Here is a 22,291-nt window from a genome sequence, read left to right as displayed (position 1 = left end):
ACAGCCAATTTCCTCTATTTTTCAGGCAAGGAGAATTAACTTTTAATCACTGAGGGCAAAAATGAATGATTATTTTCTGGAAATCAGACAATCTTATTTTTATTCTAAAATTCCTTACCAACAACTTTCTTTCTTTTTTAAAATGTGAGATATAAGAGAGATGATGATCTTAAATTGTTTTAGTCATATATTAGAAATACTGATGATTATCTTGCCAAGATTTAGGAGAACATCTTAGGAAGACATTGTAGGGTGAATGTCTTAAGTCAGCTTTTTTCGCTGCTGTGACCAAAAAACCTGACAAGAACAGTTTTAAAGGAGGAAAAGTTTACTTGGGGGCTTATAGTTTTAGAGGTTTCAGTCCATAGAACAGCAGGCTCCATTCTTCGGTGCTCAAGGTAATGTAACACACCATGGTGGAAGAGTGTGTCTGAGGAAAACAGCTTCAGACATGGCCCCCACAAAACAGAGATAGATAGACAGACACACAAACAGACAGACACACAGACAGACATACCAAGCTCAATTCACAAAATATATACTCCAAAGGCATGCCCTAGATGACCTACCTCCTCCAGCCACACCCTACATGCTTCCAGCTCACACTAAAGTTAATCCCATCAGGGGGTTAATGCACTGATTAGGTTAAGGTTTTCAATAATTGGGCCTCTAAACCTTCTTTCATTGTCTCACACATGAACTTTTGGGGGACACTTCACATTCAAACCATAACAGCGAAGACAGGTGAGCTGTTTGTGCTTCTGAGGGGAAAACTAGAGGGTTAGGTAAGAGGTCTAATCCAATTCATTTCTTGCACACTAGAGAACCATGTGTAGGACTTAATGGATTTTTGCATAGAATATTATAACCAGGACAAGAATCGCCAGGCCCCATGAGTTCTTCCTTATAAAAATGTGTAAAGCTCCACAGTTTATATGCTTGATTCATTGATTATTTTTGATTATACCTATAACTCAACAAGTATTTATTGAAGGCCTGTGACCTAGAGGCAAAGCCAGGAGTAAAATCCTCAAGTCTAGACTTGGGGTGGAAGACTAATGTTTAATTTTTCTCACCTTGTGAGATATTCCTTGTTAATCCAATAACAACAATCTAAAGGGAAACTATAGAAGACTTGGAATGGGATGGTAAATAAAATGGGTCTTAATTTTTTTTTTTTAGATCTGTTAATGATGTATATTCTTTTGGGCAAGTAAGTCAGGTGTTTGAAGTGCATTTAATGAATTAATACATTAGTGTGATTGACAATTTTCCAGAAGTTAATGTGCCAATCATTTATCAGGAAGCAAATGATAGTCCACATCTTTGAAAAGTGAATTGTATCTGTATTATTTTGCCTTCACCCATGGCAAAATAATAAAGCCTCCCTTTAAGGCCCATTGTGATGTAGCCCCAGTTTACCTTTTCAGCTTTATTTCTCTTTATTCTTTTTTGTATTTTCTCAGATCCACCTGAGTTAAATGTTCCTCAGATCTCCGTATGCTACCTCCACTGCTCTGACATTTCTTTCAAAATTCTCCCTGCCCTCCTCCTTGACCCAACTTTAGTTTTGCCTGTATCAGCCCTTCTTGCTCTCAGGGCCCAGCTGATGTGTCCCCCTTTCTCCTTGTATGTTCCCCACAGATGTGTTTATATCTGTCTTTTTGCTTCCAGGTAACTGTGAACTTCTTTATTTTTAAAAAATTTCCCCCAGACTTGAGGATTGAACCCAGGGGTGCTATACCACTGAGCTATGTCCCCAGCCCTTTTTATTTTTTATTTTTGGGGGTATTTAGAGATTGAACTGAGGAACAATCAACCACTGACCCACTTCTCCAGCTATATTTTGTATTTTATTTAGATTCAGGGTTTCACCGAGTTGCTTAGTGCCTCACTTTTGCTAAGTCTGGCTTTGAACTCAAGATCCTCCTGCCTCAGCCTCCTGAGCTGCTGGGATTACAGGTGTGCACCACTTCACCTGGATTATTTTTTATTTTGAGACAGATTCTTGCTAAGTTGCCCAGGCTGGCCTTGAACTTAGAATCCTTCTGCCTCAGCTTCCCCAGTAGACATGTGCCATAGCAATGGGTTACTTGTCTTTTCTTTTTTTCTTTTTGGTACTGGTGATTAAATTCAGGGGCACTTTATCACTTAGCTACATCCCCAGCCATTTTTAAAAATATGTTTTGTTTTGAGAGAAGATCTCATTAAGTTGCTGAGGCTGGCCTTGAACTTGAAATCTTCCTGTCCCAGTAAGAAGTAGCTGGAATAACTGGAGTGTAATACAGAAATAATATAGTGTAGTTTCTTGTTTGCTTTTTAAACTATTATAGATTTGGGGTAGCCAATCAAAGATCTTAGAATATGTTATTTTCTCATTTACTATTTAATAAGGGTTCTAGAAGTTTTTCTCAAAACTATAGGAATCAGTCCATGTAAGTACAGCATTAAATGAAGTCTTTTTAATATTTTATCAGAAAAATCACCAGGTTTTTTTTTTTTCTTCCTTTTTTAAAATCCAGGATTGGGATCAACAGCTGTTCCTACATGGGCAGGGTAACTTGATATAATGGCATACATTTTTACCCTGGTCTGTTCTTAGTGCAAATTTGAAATGGGTGTTTTGGAAAATGTGCTATGAATTTCTCTCTAGACCTTCTCATCCGAGCAGCCTAGCAAATCCCTGGCACTCGATGTGCATCTTTCGTAACAGAACTTTGATGCTGTGACTTGATGCCTTGAAATCAGCACAACAAAATGGTGCTTGAGGAGCAGTGTTTACTTTGATCATCTTTCAACTTCTGTGCCCCAGCCTTTTCACGGAGTACAAATTGCTTTACCAGAGTTATGGGGCTGAAGCCCACGGACTGTTTTTGTAGTCTGGTTGCTGTGGTGATTCTTAGCCTTCCATGACTCTCCCATCTCCAGGGAAACAGAAACCTTTGCAGCTGTCTCGACCTTTTTGATATTGTATCTGCTGGAGGTCTTCATTGAGCTCATAGCAAGCCCAACAGTCATAAGTTTGTGTCAACAAATACGTGGAAACAGGGCATCTCATTCAGGATATGTTGCCTTTAAAAACAAACAGCTCCCTAACCTCCCAAATTGTATGGGCCTTCGAAGCATCTCCAAGTCTGACTGAAGCCAGAGTTAAGGAAGCCATGGAGTGTTGGTCATGACAATGATCTAAGAAAGAGCTGTGAGAATGAAGGAGGAAGTTTATGGGGTCGTGAGGTGGGGAAGAAAGAGAGTGGTAGTGAAGGGAGAGCTTAACAGGGCTTGTGTATGCCCAGAGAGAAGATGGTTCAGGAAGAGACTGTGGGCCAAGCCCAGCAGTCTGGTGTTTGGAGATCTACAAGGAAAACTATCTTCCGCTTGAAGAACAATATAGACAAGAGCTTCTTTCTATAGGAACCAAGGGAATAGAGGAAATAACTGTGGTTTTAAAGGGCAGAGGTAATAATAGCTAACACTTAAAGAGCATTTACTCTGTGCCACTCACTGTTTTAAGTGCTTTACACAAATGACATATTTAATCCTTTGACATCTGATGGGACAGGTACAATTATTATCCCCATGTTAAAACCAATGAAACCGATGCTCATAGAGTCTTAGCCTAATCAAGGTCCTAAGGCTGGTAAGAGGAGAGCTGACATTCCAGCCCAGAGTCTGGCTCTGAGTCACTGTTCTTACCCACCCGGTCAAAGTGCCTGTAATTTAGAAAGGAAGACAGAGTGACCCAAAGGATTGGATTACAGGACTTGATGGCCAAGTTGGAAGAAAATGTAGAACTTGGGAGAGAATAAATTTTACTTTAGAATGCGTTTGTTGGTTTATTTATTGATTGATTCCATATTTTTATATACTTCTATAGAGTTTCCAAGTATTGGACCAGGCTCTAAGGTGATAAAAACACAAGTCCCAATCCCTCCAGTGTTAGCTTTCTGTCACTAGAATGAAATACTTGAAATAATCAACTGATAAAGAGAAAAGATTTATTTTGGCCCATAGTTTTGGAGGTTCTAGTCCTTGATCAATTGCCTCTTGCTTATCATGGCAAGAGCACCTGACAGAGCAAAGCCACTCACCTCATTGGGTAGGAAGCAAACAGGGAGAGACCAGGATCCCTACAGTCCCCCTTGAGGTCACACCCCAATAACCTGAGGACTCTCCACTGGGCCTCATCATCTAAGGGTGCACAGTACCTCAACAGTGACTCAGAGCCAGACTCTGGGCTGGAATGTCAGCTCTCCTCTTACCAGCCTTAGGACCTTGATTAGGCTAAGACTCTATGAGCATCGGTTTCATTGGTTTTAACATGGGGATAATAATTGTACCTATCCCATCAGATGTCAAAGGATTAAATATGTCATTATTATTAGTAGTATTATTATCATCTAATAGTGCCACCCTGGGAACCAAGCCTTTAACACATGGACCTTTGAGGGGGACACTCAGCATCCACACTCTAGCACTTCCTCTAAGAGAGTCCATTTGTACAAACTTAACTTAATATAAGCAGATAATAGGTACTGTAAGGGAAAGGTCAACAGGACACAGGTCAAGGGTATTTGCTGGTAAGAGCTTCCTTCTAAGAGCACTGATACCTTGAAACCTTCTTAGAGAGCCTGATATTTTTTTCTGTAAAAAGAACAAAATTGATTGTATGTGAAAATATGAAGCTGTAATTAAGTTTGTTAATACATAAACTCACCTCTTTCTAAAAAGAGTTGAGAAACCTCATTTCCTGAGTTTGCACACAGTTTGACTTTGAAAATTTCCAAAGTACAGTAGAACATTATGTTCACTTTATACACAACTCGGATATGAGTGTGTTTTAGGGTAGTGAATGAAGAACACTTCACCAAAAGGAAAGGGGTCTGAGAAGGATCTTTGTAGGAGAAAATTGAGAACCTGTCTACAGCTAACACATCATTTTAAAATATGGGACTGTATTAATTTTCTTGTTGCACATAATAACTCAAAAAGGTAGGTACTACTATCCTGTATTTTAGATGAAGAAACTGTAGCACAAAGGGGTCAAGCAACTTTTCTCAAGGTCAGATGACTGAGGGAACTAATGGAGTTAGAGTTGAACAGTGTCCACACTGTCATTCTTCTGCTACGTTGATGGCCATGTTTTACTTCATGAATCCCATTCTGAGGGAAAAAATGTTAATCAAAAGACAGATGGTAAGACATTCTTCAAGAAGCGTGAGGCCAGTGTTAAAGAGTCCTTCCCTCAGTTGACATTTAGGTGTTCACTGCCTTAACATGTTCATTTTTCCTGTTATCCATACTTTATTTCTTGGTGCCAACTGGAAACTGTCCATGGTGTGTGGAAAATTAATAGAAGAGGAAACAAAAATCACACAATTTTGCTACTTGTTAACTCTGGTTAGAAGCTTTGTTTGCTTAAGGATGTGGAAACTGATGACTAGATCGTGTAGGTAACTGACTATATCAGATTTCTGTCTCGGTTCTAAACAAGGGCATTTTAGAATATTGCTCATCTGCCATGGTCTGGAAAATGAAACTCCTTATCTTTCTTTGAGATAATAGTAAAATTTTCCTTATAACTTGAAGTTTACAAAGAATTATATTTATAACAAATATAAATTATTTAACGTCAGCAATCTTACATGAGTGGTTTCTTTTAAGGTTTGGAGAGATTTCATTTAACATTTTATGAAGCACAGTAGCTTGTTCAAAGCTACTTCTAATTATAAGCAAAAGACAACAAGCTAGCCAGCTCACATATTCCCAAACATGGACAGATGTGACCTGAACCTACCAGGACAGTTTTCCAGATTTTTGTGAAATGTTGAAATATATGGGCTTTTCCCCTCCCCTAGTACGGGGGGCCTTGGGCATGCAAGGTTCTACCACAAGCTACATTCCCAGCCCTTTCATTTCTTATTTTTGAGACAGGATCTCACTAAATTGCCCAAGCTGGTCTCAAAATTGTGATCTTCTTGCCTTAGCCTCTCAAGTTGCAGGGATTATAGGTGTACTACTGTGCCCAGCCCAAGTATTATGCAATTTCAAAAATGAATTTAGGAAACATCTTTAGAGAAGAAATTATATGATTAGTAGGTAAAATGAATCTGAAAATCTTAGGAAAACTCTTCAATAATGAAGCCATGGAATCATTAGATTCTAGGGTCAGAAGGAGTCTGAGTGCTCATCTAATACATCTTATTTTTCCTAAAATATTTCTGATAATCAGCTATCCAACCAATCCAAGTAGTTCAGAAGTTGTGAGAAACAAGAAAATTTATCACGGTGACAGATTTTTGCCTGTTTCCTAACAAGTTTGGGTCCAGTTTGTCCTGTCTGGGAGACCTGTCCCAGCCTAAGCTGCTTATTTTCTCTTTTGCTCCTGACATCCTCTTCTCTCTCCACATAACCCACACAGTTTAGTCATGGTGTTGTACTATATCCATCCCTTCAGGCATCTCTCTTCCTACTGAACTGTGAACAAATTGGGGGAGATAGGCTGTTTTTCTCTTACCTTTCCATTGCTGGTAATTGATGTGGTTCGTGGCATATAAGAGGCACTTAACTAATGATGTTTGAATAAATGCAAAAAAAAATGTGCAGGAAACACAAGTTATTGACTGAAGTTAGCTTAGGGTATGGCATAGTTCTGGAGAATTTGGAGTCCTGAGGATTGATAGGAATTTTTAGCCTTAAGGTAAAATGAATTTCTTATAGTTATAGTCTTTTCCAAATGAGATCTTAAACTCTAGAGTTGATCTGGTCTATCCTGTGTGAAAGTTAAAACCACATTTTATTGTGGTAAAATATACATAGCATGAAAATTTACCACTGTGATAGTTAATTTTAAGTGTCAACTTGACTGGATTAAGGGATACCCAGATAGCTGGAACACATCATTTCTGGGTGTGTCTGTGAGGGTTTCCAGTAGAGATTAGCATTTGAATTGGTGAATTAATAAGGAAAATCTTCTTTCATGGTTGGCAGACATCATCCAATCCATTGAATGCCCAGAGATAAGAAAAAGCAGGGGAAAGGAATTCATGGTCTTTTGGAGAGCTTTTTTTGTCTTCTTCCCTTGGACATTAGAACTACAGGTTCTCAGACCTTCATACCCTGGGACTTGTACTAGCAGCTCCCTAGGTTTTCAGGCTTTGGGTCCTGGACTGAGAGTTACACCAATGACTCTCTTGGGTTCTCCAACTTGTGGACAGCATATCATGGGACATCCCAGCTTCCATATTTTGTGATCTAATTCCTATGATAAATTTCCTCTTATACAGATGGTCCTCTGTGTAAAATGATGAAGTGTTATCCTGATAAACCCATCACAAGTTGAAATTACTCTTAAGTTGAAAGTGCATTTAATCCCTCTAACCAACTGGACATTGCAGCATAGCAACACAGCACATCACAGAGTACTGGTTGTTTTCCCCCATGATCTCATGCCTGACTGGGAGCTGTGACCTCCTGCCCTTGCCCAGTGTCAGCAAAGAGTATTGTACTACATATTTCTAGCCTGGGAAAATATCAACATGCAAAATTCCAAACATGAGTCTGTTGTGGTGGTACACGGCTGTAGTCCCAGCTATTTGGGAAGCTGAAGCAGGAGGATCACTGGAGTTCACTTTGAAACCAGCCTGGGCAACATAGAGAATCCCCACCTCAAAAAAATAAAAAACTGATGTATGGTTTCTTCTGAATGTGTTTCATTTTTGCACCATCGTTGACTTGGGGATCTTAATAATTAAGATCTGGAGAACCCAGACTAATAAAACCATTTCAGCCATTTTAAATTGTGCTGTTCTGTCACATTTGTATATTCACAGTGTTGTGTAACCATCACCATTATCTATTTCTAGAACATTTTCATCACCTCAAAAACAAACAAACAAAAACCACTCCATATCAATTAAGAGTAACAAGACATTATTTTCTCCCATCCCCCATCCCCAGCCCAGCAGCTTCCAATTTGCTTTCTGTCTCCATGGATTTTCTGGTTCTGGACATTTAATAAAAATGTAATCATACAACATGTGACCTGGGTCTGGCTTTTTTTTTTTACTACTTCACATGACCTTTTTTCAAGATCCATTCATGTTGTATCATCTATTAGGACTTTTTTTCCCTTTTTTATGGCCAAATAATCATTTATTGTATGGGTAGTGCCATATTTTACTTATTTATATCACATTTTTATGGAGAGATTTTTCATACTATTAGTCAAAATTTTTTTTCTCTTCCCAAACATCACACATAGAGAATTTCAGATACTTCTGCAAGATGCTGGTAACTTCGTCATGTTGAACTTTATAATCAAGGCCTAAATATTTTACATCACAACCCCCTGAGCCCTAGTTCTACTTTTCTCATTTTGTCTCTAATTGCTGTTTATTAGTGGTATTTTCAAAGTATGATCTGGAGGCAGAATTGCAAACTATGTTAGTTTTGCAGAAAATGAGCAGTAGAAGACGAGAAGATACTGATTTAATAAGCATTTGAGATTTAACTGATTTACAAAGTGGAGCTTAAGCAGTATGACCTTGATATCTTTTAGGACCTTCTATATTATAGACAGAATTAGAAAATTCTTTGGAGATCTATTATGAAAAAGTAGCTTGAACCTTTTCCATTTGCATGGGAAACCCAAATCTTCACAGTACTTTCAAACCCTTTAAATACAGATGCTCCACCTTGTGTTTAGCTGCTTAGTCAAGTATTTGAATGACTTTCCTGTCCATCACACTGAGTAGAACTCAGATATTAGAAGCTCATTTGAAGTGTAAAAATAAAAGTTAGCATACAGTTTTTCCACATGGTAAAGCAGAACCTAATATTTCCCAAAGTCAAATATGGGCAACAACAAAATTTTTTTTAAGTTGTTGATGGATGGATATTTATTTATTTATTTATATGTGGTGCTTAGAATTGAACCCAGTGCCTCACACATACTAGGCAAGCGTTCTACCTAGAATTTACAAATGGTCTGTGTTAGAATTTACACTTGTTTCATTCTGAGGTAAAACCCATTCTTAGTCCTTGCCATAACCCTCAATTCTGATTTACCTGTGAATAAATGTCCACAGCATCATTGTTCAGACTTCTCACCATTTGGGTCTTTTGCCTTTTCTTTTCTCTTTTCTTTTTTCTCCCCCTTTTTTTTTAGGATATTAAAAAGTACTTAAAGGATCTTAAGGTTACAGAGTTACCTTAACAATTTCACTGCCAGGTGTCCTATTCTGTATTGCAGCCTCACTCCTTTCCAGTTAGAACAAATGTGTTGAACTGCTTTTAATGCTGCCTCAAGAAAGTCTGAAACTTAAACACTTGAATGCTACTTTAAGAAGAAATTATCCCACCTTAGACGCTTATCAGCTACAACATGCTAAATTCCAAATGCAATTTTGGCAACCTTCCCTCTGCTTTTCACGATGATAGGTTCTTCACCCTGAAAAGGCATCCCAGGGCTCAACAAAAACTGATTGTGTGGAGGAAAACAGGTCAAAGTACCAAACTGACATGAACATTGCACACTGTATTTGCTCCCTTGTACTTTATGCTGTTCTGACATTGTTTATTTCCTGAATTAAAAACACTTATGATTCCATGCCTCTAAAAGAGTGTGGAACATTTGGTCAAAGAAGATAATACAGTTTCAGAAAAAATGCTCCCCAAACATAGACTGATAACATGTTCCCCCACCTTTGACTCCATGTTACTTTTTCTCTCTCTCCCAAGGTAGGCCATGTAATTGAAACTGAAATTTCTCCAAAAACATTTCCTTAAAAGCATAACCTGACTCCGCCAGAATACCCTCAGGGGGCTGGGACTGTGAACTTCAGGAGTTGTTTTTGCTTTAGCTTTCAAAGGAAAACAAGATTTCACAGAATTCCCAAGGTTTTCCTCCCCTGATCAGAATTGTTTCCTTAGAGAATAATTTAGTCTAATCGACACATCAGCTGGGACCCCCTGCAACTCAGGAGTGAGTGATTGGTTTGCATCTCTGATCATCCTGTGATTTGTAGAAATCCAAATAGGCTATTTTTGGAGACTGCCAGAGCCTTATGTTCTTGGAGTCTTCACCCTCCTTGGGTTTATGATTCTGTATTCCACATGTCTCAGACTCACTTGATTCACGTGCATTTGAGATACCACCAGTGTCTTTCTGAGTTCTGCGGCACACATTCATGACAGGAATGGGCACCATGGAAGCTTTTGCAGTGAAGTTGGAGGAAGGTTTGCCTCAGAGCACTTTAGCCACATTATTAGCCGACACTGGAGACGCCCATGGCTGTTCTTACTTGTTGACTCCTTCTTGCTAACTCTGTTCACTGACCTCTCAGTTTTTGCTACTTCCCCTCAACTTGCTTATAACCCTTTCTCCTACCTTTCCTTTTTTCCTTCCTTCTCTCCCAGCAGTAAAGTAGTTCTTGCTTCTGACTCACACATTTTCCTTATTATACCTTGAGAAGGAGAATATGTTTCAAAGATTATTTTTCACATTTTATATATTTTAATTTGCATAACTATTAAGGTCAAATTTCTGCTTTCCTTTTTGGCCTCATAGGTCTTCATACATAAACATTGTAAGAGCTGCTCTGCTCTGTCCTGTACGCATAGCAGAGGACCATAGTTGTTTGTTGTGTTTATTCCCACAAGGCTTGGATGTGGCTGTGGAATCCTCTCCAACATACTGTCCGGGAAGCCCCTAGGATTCATTTTGGTAGTTGGAATCTGTTTGCTTTTCTTGACTCTGTTTTAAAGTTCAAGTTGTACTTGATAGTGAAGTTAATGTCTTCTTTATTAGATGACCCCCTTTTTTGGTCAGAAAAACAGGGCATTATGACTTTGTAGCCATTATTTGAGTCATATTTCATTAATAACTTTTGCTCATTCTTTTATTCATTTTTCCAGAAAACTTATTAATTACTTATTAGACGTCTGGCCTTATGCTAGTCCCAAGGTTGCAGGAATAAATGTGACTCTCTTCCTGCCCTTGAATTATGTTCTGAGGACATTACAATGTGACAGGGGAGACAAACATCTAAACAGATTGTTACAGTGGCACATGGAGCTGAGGGACAAGGAAGGATTTCACTGGAGATGCCTTTTGAGCCCACCACAGGTGTCCATCTGGGAACATGATTTTACTGCACTTCAGGCCCGAAGCCTGAAAGACTACAGTGTGTTAGTGGCACATATAGAATGATGCTCACACAGCTTGTGTTTAATACTGAAGAATAAATACTGTCAGTGTCCTCAGATTTCGTTATCAGCTGAGGCCTGCCGAGGGCCCCAGCTGTGTTCCCACACCCAAACATACCTATACCCAGGGTCTCCACTTCCCTGCCTCTCTTCCTGCAGTGGCCAAGCCAATGGCTCCTCTGAGAAGGGAGGTCCAGGGTCCCTGGAATCCCCTTGCAATACTCTCAGGACCCCGTTAGAGGGTCATGACCTGTAAGTTTTATAAATATTCTTCTGTTTATATGAGTTCTTGCCCCTCAATCCCCAACCCAAATTTAGTTCCCAGAATTTTTCTGGGGCATTCAAAATATGGAAGAAAGAAGGCACACTTATTTCTGCATCAAATTTCAGACTTTTAGAATCCCCCTGAACTTTGTGGTTTTATTAGATTATTTTCAGAGGTTTCCAGGGAGTCCAAAATCATGTCCTCCTTGGGGGAGGGGGATTAGTGGGAATTGATTGACTCTTTTCCTCTTTCAATTCAAACCCACTAGGAAACAGCTTGGTGCCTTTTTTTGCCATAACTGTGTGACATCTTTGACCCCAGAGCTTCCGGAGACCAGGGAGGATAATCAGGTGACTCCCCGTGGTGGGGGTAGAGACATTAGGAGGTCCCAATTCCTTGAATTCAGCACCAACTAATTAATGTTCCTTTAGAAATTCAGGGAAATACAAAACTAAAAAAAAAAAAAAAAGGAAACTTTAAAATGTTCCAAATCCATCCTTCCAAGAATATTTTAAAGGAATCTTTTTATACCAATTCCCAAATGGTGAAAGGCAAGCAAATGAAATGTCAGTGGTATGGTTCCTCAGAATGGATATCCTTTAAAACACGGTAGCAAGAATGAGCTAAATACTGTTCCTCCCCTCCCCCAGCAATCAGTTGCAACATTTCAGATCCATCTGGAGTCATCATTAAGTTCCTAAAAGTCACATTGTCCAAATATAGGTGAAGTTTGAGTTTAACTCTGGGACCCTAGTTTCTTGAAATAGATGCACGCCTCACTGTCTGTCTGTGTAATATATGGGTGCTGGGAGGCCAGGATTCAGGAGGTTTTCAGTTACTGCCAGCACTGTTGCCAAGGGATGTCTCCTTACCTCTGAGCAGGGGACAGATGATGGCTATATACAGACCAGCCTGTGATTTTATGGGTCTTGGTTATAGACACGCTGTTGGAGTTCTTTTCTTATCTATCTTAGTGTAAACTGATCATTGAATCATCCATTTCAGAGCATTATTTGGTCTGGTTTTAGATACTAGGAGTCTCTGTGGTAGTGTTTTGGATGACTTCATTGCCTCGTGGGTCCACAGGGGCTGTTCTAAGAATCAAAAATGTTGAAATAAAACCTCACTGACACGTTAGCAAAATTGGGCAACTGTTAGGCTCTCATATCGGTTGGTGTTTTTCTCACTTTGGTTTTGTTTGTTTTAACAAACCCCAGGAGTGGTGGTGGTGGGGTCTTACTAATAAGAAATCTTTTGAAATCTCTATGATAGGGATATCTTGCATCTATGCTATGAATTCTGGGAAACGCAAAACAATTTTCATATGGCATCTTTTCATAAAAGCAGTTAAGCATTTTCTCTTGCCTGTAAGTACATAATTCATTTTCATAAAGTGGCTTACAGAGTCCAAGGCAATATATTTAGTTTTTGCTTATCAAAGATAATCTTTGGAAAACTGAGATGTCTTCGCCACCCAAGGTCTAGAGAATGTTGTTCTTGTGTTTTGTTTTTTTGTTTTTTTCCTGGTGATAATGTGGGCAAGGACATGCATCCTAATTGGAAGATAGGAAGGTTGTCTTTCCACTTGGAGGATTTATGCTCCTTAGAGTTGGCCTTGACTTTGGACTAAGTTGTATTCACAGTTCCAAGAAAAAAAAAAAGATTTGTTTTGAATTTTCTTATAAAATTACACCTAGCATGTTTACTGAGGTGTACGGATAACCTTAGAATATCTCTAATGAGAAGATGTGGCAGAACTGATGAGACCAATTGACTTTCCTGTTTTTAGGAGAGGGATCAGTGAGGTGTGAGGCACAGTGTCTACATATGGGATGTGACAGACGAGATTTACTTGCACTTCCTCACCCCTCCAGGAAGACTGACTATTCAGCACAGTTTGAAAGAAACACAATGAAAGCAGAAAAGGACAGGGCTGCATGGACCGGTATGTGGTCAAGCATGGGTCTGAAGAGGCCACTGAAGCCCCAGGAACTACACTGATAGATTTTTAGTTCTGAGTCGTCATCTATGGATTTCTTTCCCAGAAATGATGACATCTTTAGACCAGAAGTGTGCTTTCTAGTTTAATTAGATGGAGCCATTTTGTTTCTGTTTCTGCCATTAGAATTTTCCTGCTATTCTACAATGGGTTCCTTACCCAGAGTTAATGGGCAATTAACCTGGGGTTCATGGCACCTGCAATGGATGTGTTTCCTTACCATTGTCTGCAAAATGTCATGCTATGTGTGATGTGTGATGTGTGATGTGTGTGTGGGAGGGATAGGGGGAGAAAAGAAGATTCATACTCACATTGAGTTCTCAAATGCTTTGTGACTCCCAAAGATTAACAAAGAAGCCACTGATCTAGAGACTAGCCCTTGCTCCTTCATTTGGGATGTATCCCTTTTGGCCCTATTAGCCTTTATGGCTCACATCACCCCTACGTTCAGTTCCTTATTGCTTTTGAAGCCTGTAGATTCAGCTGATATGTGGATTTTTTTTTTTTTTTTTTTGATACCAGGAGTTGAACTCAGGTCACTCAACCACCTAGCCACATCCCCAGCCCTATTTTTTCTGTATTCTATTTAGAGATAGGGTCTCACTGAGTTGCTTAGCACCTCGCTTTTGCTGAGGCTGGCTTTGAATTCATGATCCTCCTGCCTCAGCTTATTTATTAATTTAGTTGTAGATGGACACCATACCTTTATTTTATTTATTTATTTATTTTTATGTGGTGCTGGGGATTGAACCTAGTGCCTCACATGTGCTAGGTGAGCGCTCTACCACTGAGCCACAACCCCAGCCCTTAATATATGGCTTTTTATGTGTAAATTTGATAAAGGCTTGAGGGTCAACTCCTTAAACTAAGGAGTTTGAATTTCTAAGCTAGAAATTGTTGGATACCATTTTTTGTATCATTTCTCCGTTCTTTGCTGCAATCTGCCTTAGCTCTGGTCCTTAGACCACCATCACTGGACAATCTGATGGTAAAGAACTGCAGAAGGATGTTCTTATGACTTTAACTATTATCTATCCTGAGCTATAATTGATCCATACTGAGGACCCTTCCTTCCTTTTTACAGCCTAGGAGAAATTAGGCAACTTGGGCAGGGATTCTTTGAGATATTCCAGATCTGTTCTCCCCACATTCCCAGGAGCTGTTATCCTCTCAATCTTTGCTGGTTGTTTTAGTTGTGCCCTGTCTTCCCTGCAGCACATTTGCCCAAATGGAAGGAAGTATAGAAAAGCAAGGGTGTGGAGGCATTAGGTGAGCGGACGCTTTCAGGTCTCTTTGTTCTTGCCAAATGATCTTTTACAAAAAGTATTGGGTATTTTTCTTTTAATTTCCCAATTGTAGTGTGAATTCTTCTTTGCCAAATGGCTTTTGGGGCTTTGCCTGGGATCTGTGTTCCAGAATCAGAGATTCATCTTGGCCAGACACTGCCACATATTGAAGAAGGAGCCATTTCCAGGAAAGCTCATAGAGCTGAGACTCCTAGAAATCTTTCCCCGATTGTCTGAGCCAGGCCTTGACACTTTGGACCATCTGGAAAATTTTGGACCTGAGTATGAATATCTGTTTCATACATCTCATTTCATAAGCTTTTCTAAAAAAAACAAAAAAAATTCTTGTTCATTTGAGATATATACTTATTTATTTTGTAGTGTGCATTTTGCCCCAAACTTATGCATATCTGTGAACTTTAAGGATTGTATGCTGAAAACGACAAAGAAAATCATCAGAAAAAGGGTTGATGTGCCCTCTGCAGATGTTCTGTACCTTCCCAGCCTAAGCCCTTTTTGTCCTTTCTCTTCCTTGTTACTCTCTGGTGAGTTCTCCATCAGTTTAAGTATGTGATTCTTTGTTTCACCTCACCCCTCTGAACAGAAAGCCCCTGTGGACAGGTTATTAAAAGCATGATTTTGCTTTTCTGAGTTCATGTTGACTGCCCTTGGCTCAAGTGCTCTCAGAAGACACTGAGTCCACTTTTTCTGGCTTTGCTTACAGGTGCCTTTTGATGATGCTAATGATGCTAATGGTAACTTACAATAGTACTTGATCCTTCCTCAAAACTGACCACAGTTGTTTTCCTGTCCAGGCTCATAGTTTTCTCCTCCCCACCCCCAGCCCCCCAGGGAACTCTGTACAATCAGTGTTTATTTGGTGTGTTTTCTGCCTCATTTCTTTGGAAAACCCCTTCCCACTAGTAGCTGAGAGAGTGAGAACCCTGGCAGCTCCCTTGGCAGCCCCTTTCTTTCTCTCTTGGCACTTTCTCTGTCAGAACTCACTTAACTTTATAGAGCTTGGAGCTTACCTGAGACAGGAGAAAGTCCTTTCTCTGAAGGTCCAGAGGGATAACCCATCCTGAGGGGGATCCTGTTCTTTAATTCTCAGCCACTTGACCTGAAGGATAAGCCAGTCCTGAAGGAAGGTACCTTTTATTCTGCCATTGTCAATTTTGAAAATAAAACAAAAAGTGTTTTGTTTATTTGTGTTTTATTCTTGGGAACTGAGTCATGTTTGGCTGAGATTAGGCATATGAAATAGCCACTTTGTGGTTAAAAAAATTGGGGGGGGGGGGTAGAGAAGCAAAAAGGCCCAATATTGGCAGTATCATCTAGCTCAACATGAAACATCTTATTCACAGATTCAGAACTAGCTTATAGCTTCTTCTCTTAATGGTGAGTAGTGGAAAGATATCCAGATGCTGCTCTGAGTGATCTGCCTGGAAAGCTGGTGCTAACATCTCTCCCCTCTTGCTGCCTAGGTCACTCTGCACCTGAATCCTATCTCCTCAGTGCACATTCACCACAAGCCTATTGTGTTTCTGCTCAACTCCCCACAACCCCTGGTGTGGCATTTGAAGACAGAGAGACTTGCCACTGGGATTTCCAGACTTTTCTTGGTAAGTGTTTCAAACCCTCCCAAAGTGGTCCGTATTATGAGGTTATAATGACCCCAAACTTTGCAAATCTTTTAAAAAGGGCTTCTTTTCATCGAAATAATACCGTTGTTCCGAGAGTGTTGAAAGTGGAGTTGTACACTTGGAGGTAGTTGAATCGCATAGATAAGCATTTGCAAGAAGCAAGCACCACCTACATGTCCTCTGTGGTCTTGTTTCCATGGCAGAGGAGGACCTGGAATCATAGGCTGTGCGGCCTGAGCTTTGGTCTCATCTCAGAGATCCCCTTGTGGCATCGGGAGTACTGTAAATACTGCAAACTGCCACCGGGTGTGTGGTCTCTGACCAAAATAAATATGCACAAACCCATTCTATTTGTATATAACAGAGGCCTAATTTCTGATATGAAAAACTGTTTGTTGAGAAATGACACAGTGAGCTCCAAAATGAAATCATTTGTATTTGGTTAAAAAAAAAAAGAAAAAGCTGGAACCTAGTTCTGTGGAAAGATCCAAATATTACCTACTATTTGTAAATCATGTCCTTTGGAGTTTGCCAGAACATTCAAGTTTGCTAGTTGTGGAGAAATAGATGGGTTGTTTGGATGGAATTTTTGGGGTATGATATCATGTCTGATGATGAGCGACACTGCAGTGTGAGTGATAACTCACGCTGTCCACTGTGAGAGCTCCTTGCTGTAGTCCTAATGTATGGCCTTAAGCATTTACACCTCTCCTGATTGTAGCCATCTAAGGTGAGTGGAGTCCTCATTTAAGAGTTTTCCTCTGACCTAATTAATGACCTTTCCTTTGCCCAATTAATGACGTTAATTCAAATCTGTAATTTCTTGTCACCTGCATTTGAAGAATATTTTTAAAAACTCAGAGACTCCCACAGAATAAACTAAGAATCCATAGTCAATGTAGTTATTAAGTAGGTAAATAAATTAGGAAAAAAAGGAGAGAAGAGGAAATTCCTCTTTATAGTAGACTGCCAATTAAGAAATATGGAAGAAATGATGAAGTTAGGAAATCATCATTTTGCAATCATCATAGTAAAAGTTATTCAGGCACAAATCATCAACAGATGTCAAATCCAGTGGAGGTGGAGGGAGTCTGAGGAACAGTATGTTTGTATATTCTCCAAATATCTTTTAAACAAATTACTTATTAAAAATGGAAGAAAAGAACAACAGTAGAGATACCCAGAAATATTTCAATAAAGTGATCAGAATTAATGTCACCAACATGGGGCAGGTGAACATTGTGTGCCTGAAAATGAGCAAGAACCCAGTATCACTTAGGTAGGATTCTGGCCAAAAGTGTGTAGAAGCTGAATCTAATCATGAGGTGACACTGGACAAAACCAAACTGAGTGGCTTCCTATACAATAACAGGCTTGTCCTCTTTATGTTTATCATGAAATTGAAAGAAAGGCTGAGGAGCCATTTCAGGTTAAGTAAGACTAAAGAGACAATATGATCCTGAAGGATATTCTAAGGACAGTAGATGAAATTAGGATTGGACCTATAGATTAAGTATTATTTTAATGTTATATTTCTTGCATTTAATAATGATACTATTGTTACATAAGAGAACGTCCTTAAGAAATATACCTGATACATTTTAAGTGCTAAGGAGTGAAGGCTCAAATAGTTCAGGGAAAAGCAAAAACAAAAATACAGAGAGAGAACATGGCAAGGTGTTAAAAACTGGTGAATCTAGTCAAAGAGTATGCTAGATTCCTTTTTTCTATACTTGAAACCTGGCTATTAATTTGAATTAATTTCAAAATGAAACATTGAAAAATTCAAAAGATACATTTACAAGGTGGGAGTTACTAAGAACTTAAATTATAACTTTTTCTGAGAATTGAAACTCTTACTACTTCTTTTTAAAAAGGTCAAAACAGTAATAATTTAGTTATTATTATTAATAAATTTATAGCCAGGCATGATAGCACATACCTGTAATCCTTGGGACTCAGGAGGCTAAGATAGGAGGATATCAAGTTTGAGGCCAGCCTGAGGAATTGAACATGACTCTGTCTCAAAATAAAAAATAAAAAGGACTGAGGACGTAGCTCAGTGATGGAGTACCCCTGCGTTCAGTCCCCAGTACCAGGGGTAGGGAGAATACATTTATTTAGTCCTTAGTACCTTTTAGGAATTGTACTAAGAGTTCCAATAGTTTATCTCATTTAATTCTCACAATACCCCAAGGATCCTAGTGTATTTACCCCTTTTTATAAGTGGGGAGCTAAGACTTAGAGGCTAAATAGTGGCTCAAATTACAGGGCTCATTTCTTGCAGAGCTGTCTCTCAAACCCAGATAGTACCTATTCTACAAGCTCTTAATGCTAAACTGGTTATCTTCATACTTAGTCATTGTCAATCTCCTTTAATAAGATTATTTGTGATAAGACTTAGTGGTCTGATGATAAACTCATATGCACATTTAATCTTCATGCTGTAGAGTTGTACTATCCAATACTGTAGGAACTAGCTATTCATGGCTATTAAATTAATTTTAAAAAATTTAAAAATATAGTTCCTGTTGCTTAGCCATGTTTCAGGTGCTCAGCAGCTTTATGTAAGGCTAGTGCTTATCACATGGCTGGTTATCGAGAGATTCTAAGCAGAGGTTTGCTTACCCTGAGCAAATAATTTGGACAAAATAATTTCTGTTAGTCTGATTTTTCTCAGGAAGAATAATTTGGTAATAATAATAGTCCCTACATCATAGAGGTATTATCTTGGTTAAATGAGATTACATATAAAATGTCTAGCAAAGTGCCTGCCACTGATGAGTTCATAGACATTAAGTGCCATTGCTGGTGTTATATTAGAGAGCATTTAGGAAGCATGTTGAATCTACATTTGTAATTATAAAATATCTAGTTTGGCTGGCTGGCTGGCCCCAGAGTAAAAGAAGTTCCTTTTGCTCTGGGCTATAGGTCCAGATGAACAATATGAGACACATATATCCTCGTTGTATTTATCACTTTCTGGATTCCTTCTTCAGTCTGCCACTGCATGGGTTTTAAGGGAAAGTATCTTACTTCAAGTTATTTATTTGCTTTAATTTTGTTTACTTTCTGGAAGAACTGCTTGGCCATTAGTTTAAGATTTACAAATGGGGACAATCTAGTAAGCAATGTAACATCAATGTTCTTGGAATTAATCTCATTTAAGGATGAACCTAAATGGGGAATCTAACATTTTAGTTTCAAATGATGAACCTAAAATTACCCAGGCAGGGGAGGCAGCTGCCGGAGAAGTCAAGGATTTAAATTCCAGGGCACCTTAACTCTGCTCTGTTGTCCAGCAGGCTTCCTCTAGGGAAAATGCTTTTCTCCCATCACACATTTCTTCATGACCTGAAAGAGATGGTGGAACATCTGTTGTTCATTCCAATTCTCAGATCAAGAGATGAGTGATGCAAGTTTCTCTCACAAGCTGGGCAGCTTTCCCTAGGCAGTCTCTTCCCTTCTTCCCTGTGGGCTGAAGTGAATTTCAAGGTTTCTTCATCGTCTTGACAGCCTTTGCCGCAGAGCCACAGTGATGGAGAGGAAGCTCCTTGTGCGTTTCTCTTGCTGGGTAGGAGACAAGTAGAGTGTCCATTTGTCCACTTATTGTAGTTAAGAATTAAAACTACAAGATAAGATAATCAATTATCTTACATTAAGTGTTTCTTGAACACTTTAGATAGCCCATGGAATCTTTGGAAGTTGAGACTTAGTGATTCCCATCACTCTCCTCCCAAGATTACTCAAACTGCTTAGAGTTGCTGAAGAGAGAGCTCGAGACTTCTCCCCCCATTTCCAGATGTGCGCATCCCTGTCTCCTCCCGTGTGTGTTGCTGAAGAACTTGCATTACTGGCTCACGACTGTTTACTTTTCAGTTACAATACTTCAACAATTTTTTCTTTTTTTTAAAGTAGGGTTCAAGGAACAGCACCTAGTCCATTATCAGAATGACTTTTTATTTAAATTGACATATTTGCACTGTTAAATGCCAAATTAAAAAAGGGAAAATATTCATAACTGGTTAGGAGGGCTTGTGTTTCTCAGAAGCTCTCAACCACTCACTTTAAAATATAAAATATTATGCTTTAATATTGTCTAATAAAGGCATCTGTCTTTTTTTTCTGTCAGCTCATTCCAGTCCTCCTCATGACCCCACAGCACAGGCAAGAGGAAGGAGTGTGTCAGGCAGGGGGAAGTTGGGATTTAGATTTTTCTGCAAGTGTAGTGGCTTTATCCATTTGTTCTGGTTACCTAGAAAGTGGGAGTGGGATGGAGAGTGTTTCATACTGAGTTTCGAGTAGTATATCTTCGTGAGTCATATACGTGCACACACATGATAGAGTTGTCACAGTCTTAGTTTTTCTTTTTTAGGGTGTATGGATGGTCCAAGGAATATTGAGTAGGTTAGAACTGTTCCTCAGTGCAATCAGAAATTAAGGGAATCCTTCCCTCTCCATCTATCATATTGAAAAAAATCAATTAAAATACTCTTAAAAAGGTCATAGAAGCTTACTTTTATTTGTGAACATATTTCCACAATTGAAGAAAAAGTACAGTAACTCAACTGGGTGATTGATGTCTGAATTTTTAACCTGAAAGCATTTTTTGTTGTTCTTGTTTTGCCAAAAAGTATTGGGAAAAGCCACAATGTTGTCTTTAAAAACATGCTCCAGCTTAAATGGACATTTCTCCGATGAAAAGATGCAAGTGACCAAAAGCACCTGAAAAATCTGCTCAGTGTCATTAGTCATTAGGGATATGCTGATCAAAACCACAATGAGATGCCTTACCAGGATAGCTTCATGTTAATCAGGATAGCTATGACAAAAAAGGCAGATAATAACAAGTGTTGTCAAGGCTGTAGAGAAATTGGAAGGCTCATATATCACTGATAGGAATACAAAACAGTTCTTTGGAAAACAATTAATGTAAAACACATGTTCATAAAATCTTGTCCATAAATGTCCAAGGCATCATTATTCATGGTAGCCAAAAAATGGAAACAACCCAAATGTCCATCACATGTTAAAAATGATATTTTAGGGCTGGGGACGTGGCTCAAGCGGTAGCGTGCTTGCCTGGCATGCACGGGGTGCTGGGTTCGATCCTCAGTACCACATAAAAATAAAATAAAGATGTTGTGTCTACCGAAAACTAAAAAATAAATATTAAAAATCTCTCTCTCTCTCTCTCTCTCTCTCTCTCTCTCTCTCTCTCTCTCTCAAAAAAATGATACTTTATTCACATAATGGAATATTATTTGGCCATAGAAAGGAACGAATCATCAGGGATGGTGGCACACACCTGTAATCTCAGTTATTCAGGAGGCCAAGGAGGCAGGATGATGGCAAGTTCAAGGCCAACCTAGGCAACACAATGACACCCCCATCTTAAAATATAAAAAAAGAATAAAGTTCCAATAAATAACACAACATGGATGAATCTTGAAAACATGCTAAGAAGTGAAAGAAGCCAGACACAAAAGACTCCATGTTGTATGATTTTTTTTTATGTGAAATAACCAGGACAGGTAAATCCATAGAGATAGAAAGAAAATGAATCATTGTCAGAGGCATGTGGGAGGGGAGAATAGAAAATGACCACTGATAATGGTATGAAGTTTCTATTTGAGAGTCATAAAAATGTTCAGGAATTGCATAGTGGCAGGTATACCACTCTTTAAGAATACACTAAAAACACTGGCTTATACAGTTGAAAAGAGTGATACTATGGTATGTGAATTATATCCTAATTCACATTCCATAGTATCACTGTTAGGGAAGCTAACAGTGCTGTTAGGGAAAAACCCTCCTATGGCACTCTTTAAAAAATGATGGTGCAAGGGCTGGGATTTAGCTTGGTAGTAGAACAATTGCCCAACATGTGCAA

General features: G+C 39.0%; 1 protein-coding gene across 3 annotated transcripts in view; it reads left to right on the top strand.

Annotated features, from left to right (window-relative positions):
* The window catches only part of Tgfbr3 (transforming growth factor beta receptor 3), a 188,104-nt gene that overhangs the window by 93,884 nt on the left and 71,929 nt on the right, over positions 1-22,291 (top strand). For all 3 annotated transcript variants that reach the window (XM_071618045.1, XM_071618043.1, XM_071618044.1), the window contains one exon: positions 16,240-16,377. In XM_071618045.1, coding sequence (XP_071474146.1) covers positions 16,240-16,377 — 138 coding nt within the window. The remainder of the gene's footprint in view (positions 1-16,239; positions 16,378-22,291) is intronic.

This window comes from Marmota flaviventris, chromosome 10 (genome assembly GCF_047511675.1).
Source record: "Marmota flaviventris isolate mMarFla1 chromosome 10, mMarFla1.hap1, whole genome shotgun sequence".
NCBI lineage: Eukaryota > Metazoa > Chordata > Mammalia > Rodentia > Sciuridae > Marmota > Marmota flaviventris.
Note: the sequence above shows the minus strand (reverse complement) of the source record. Positions and strands in the feature narration are given on the sequence as shown.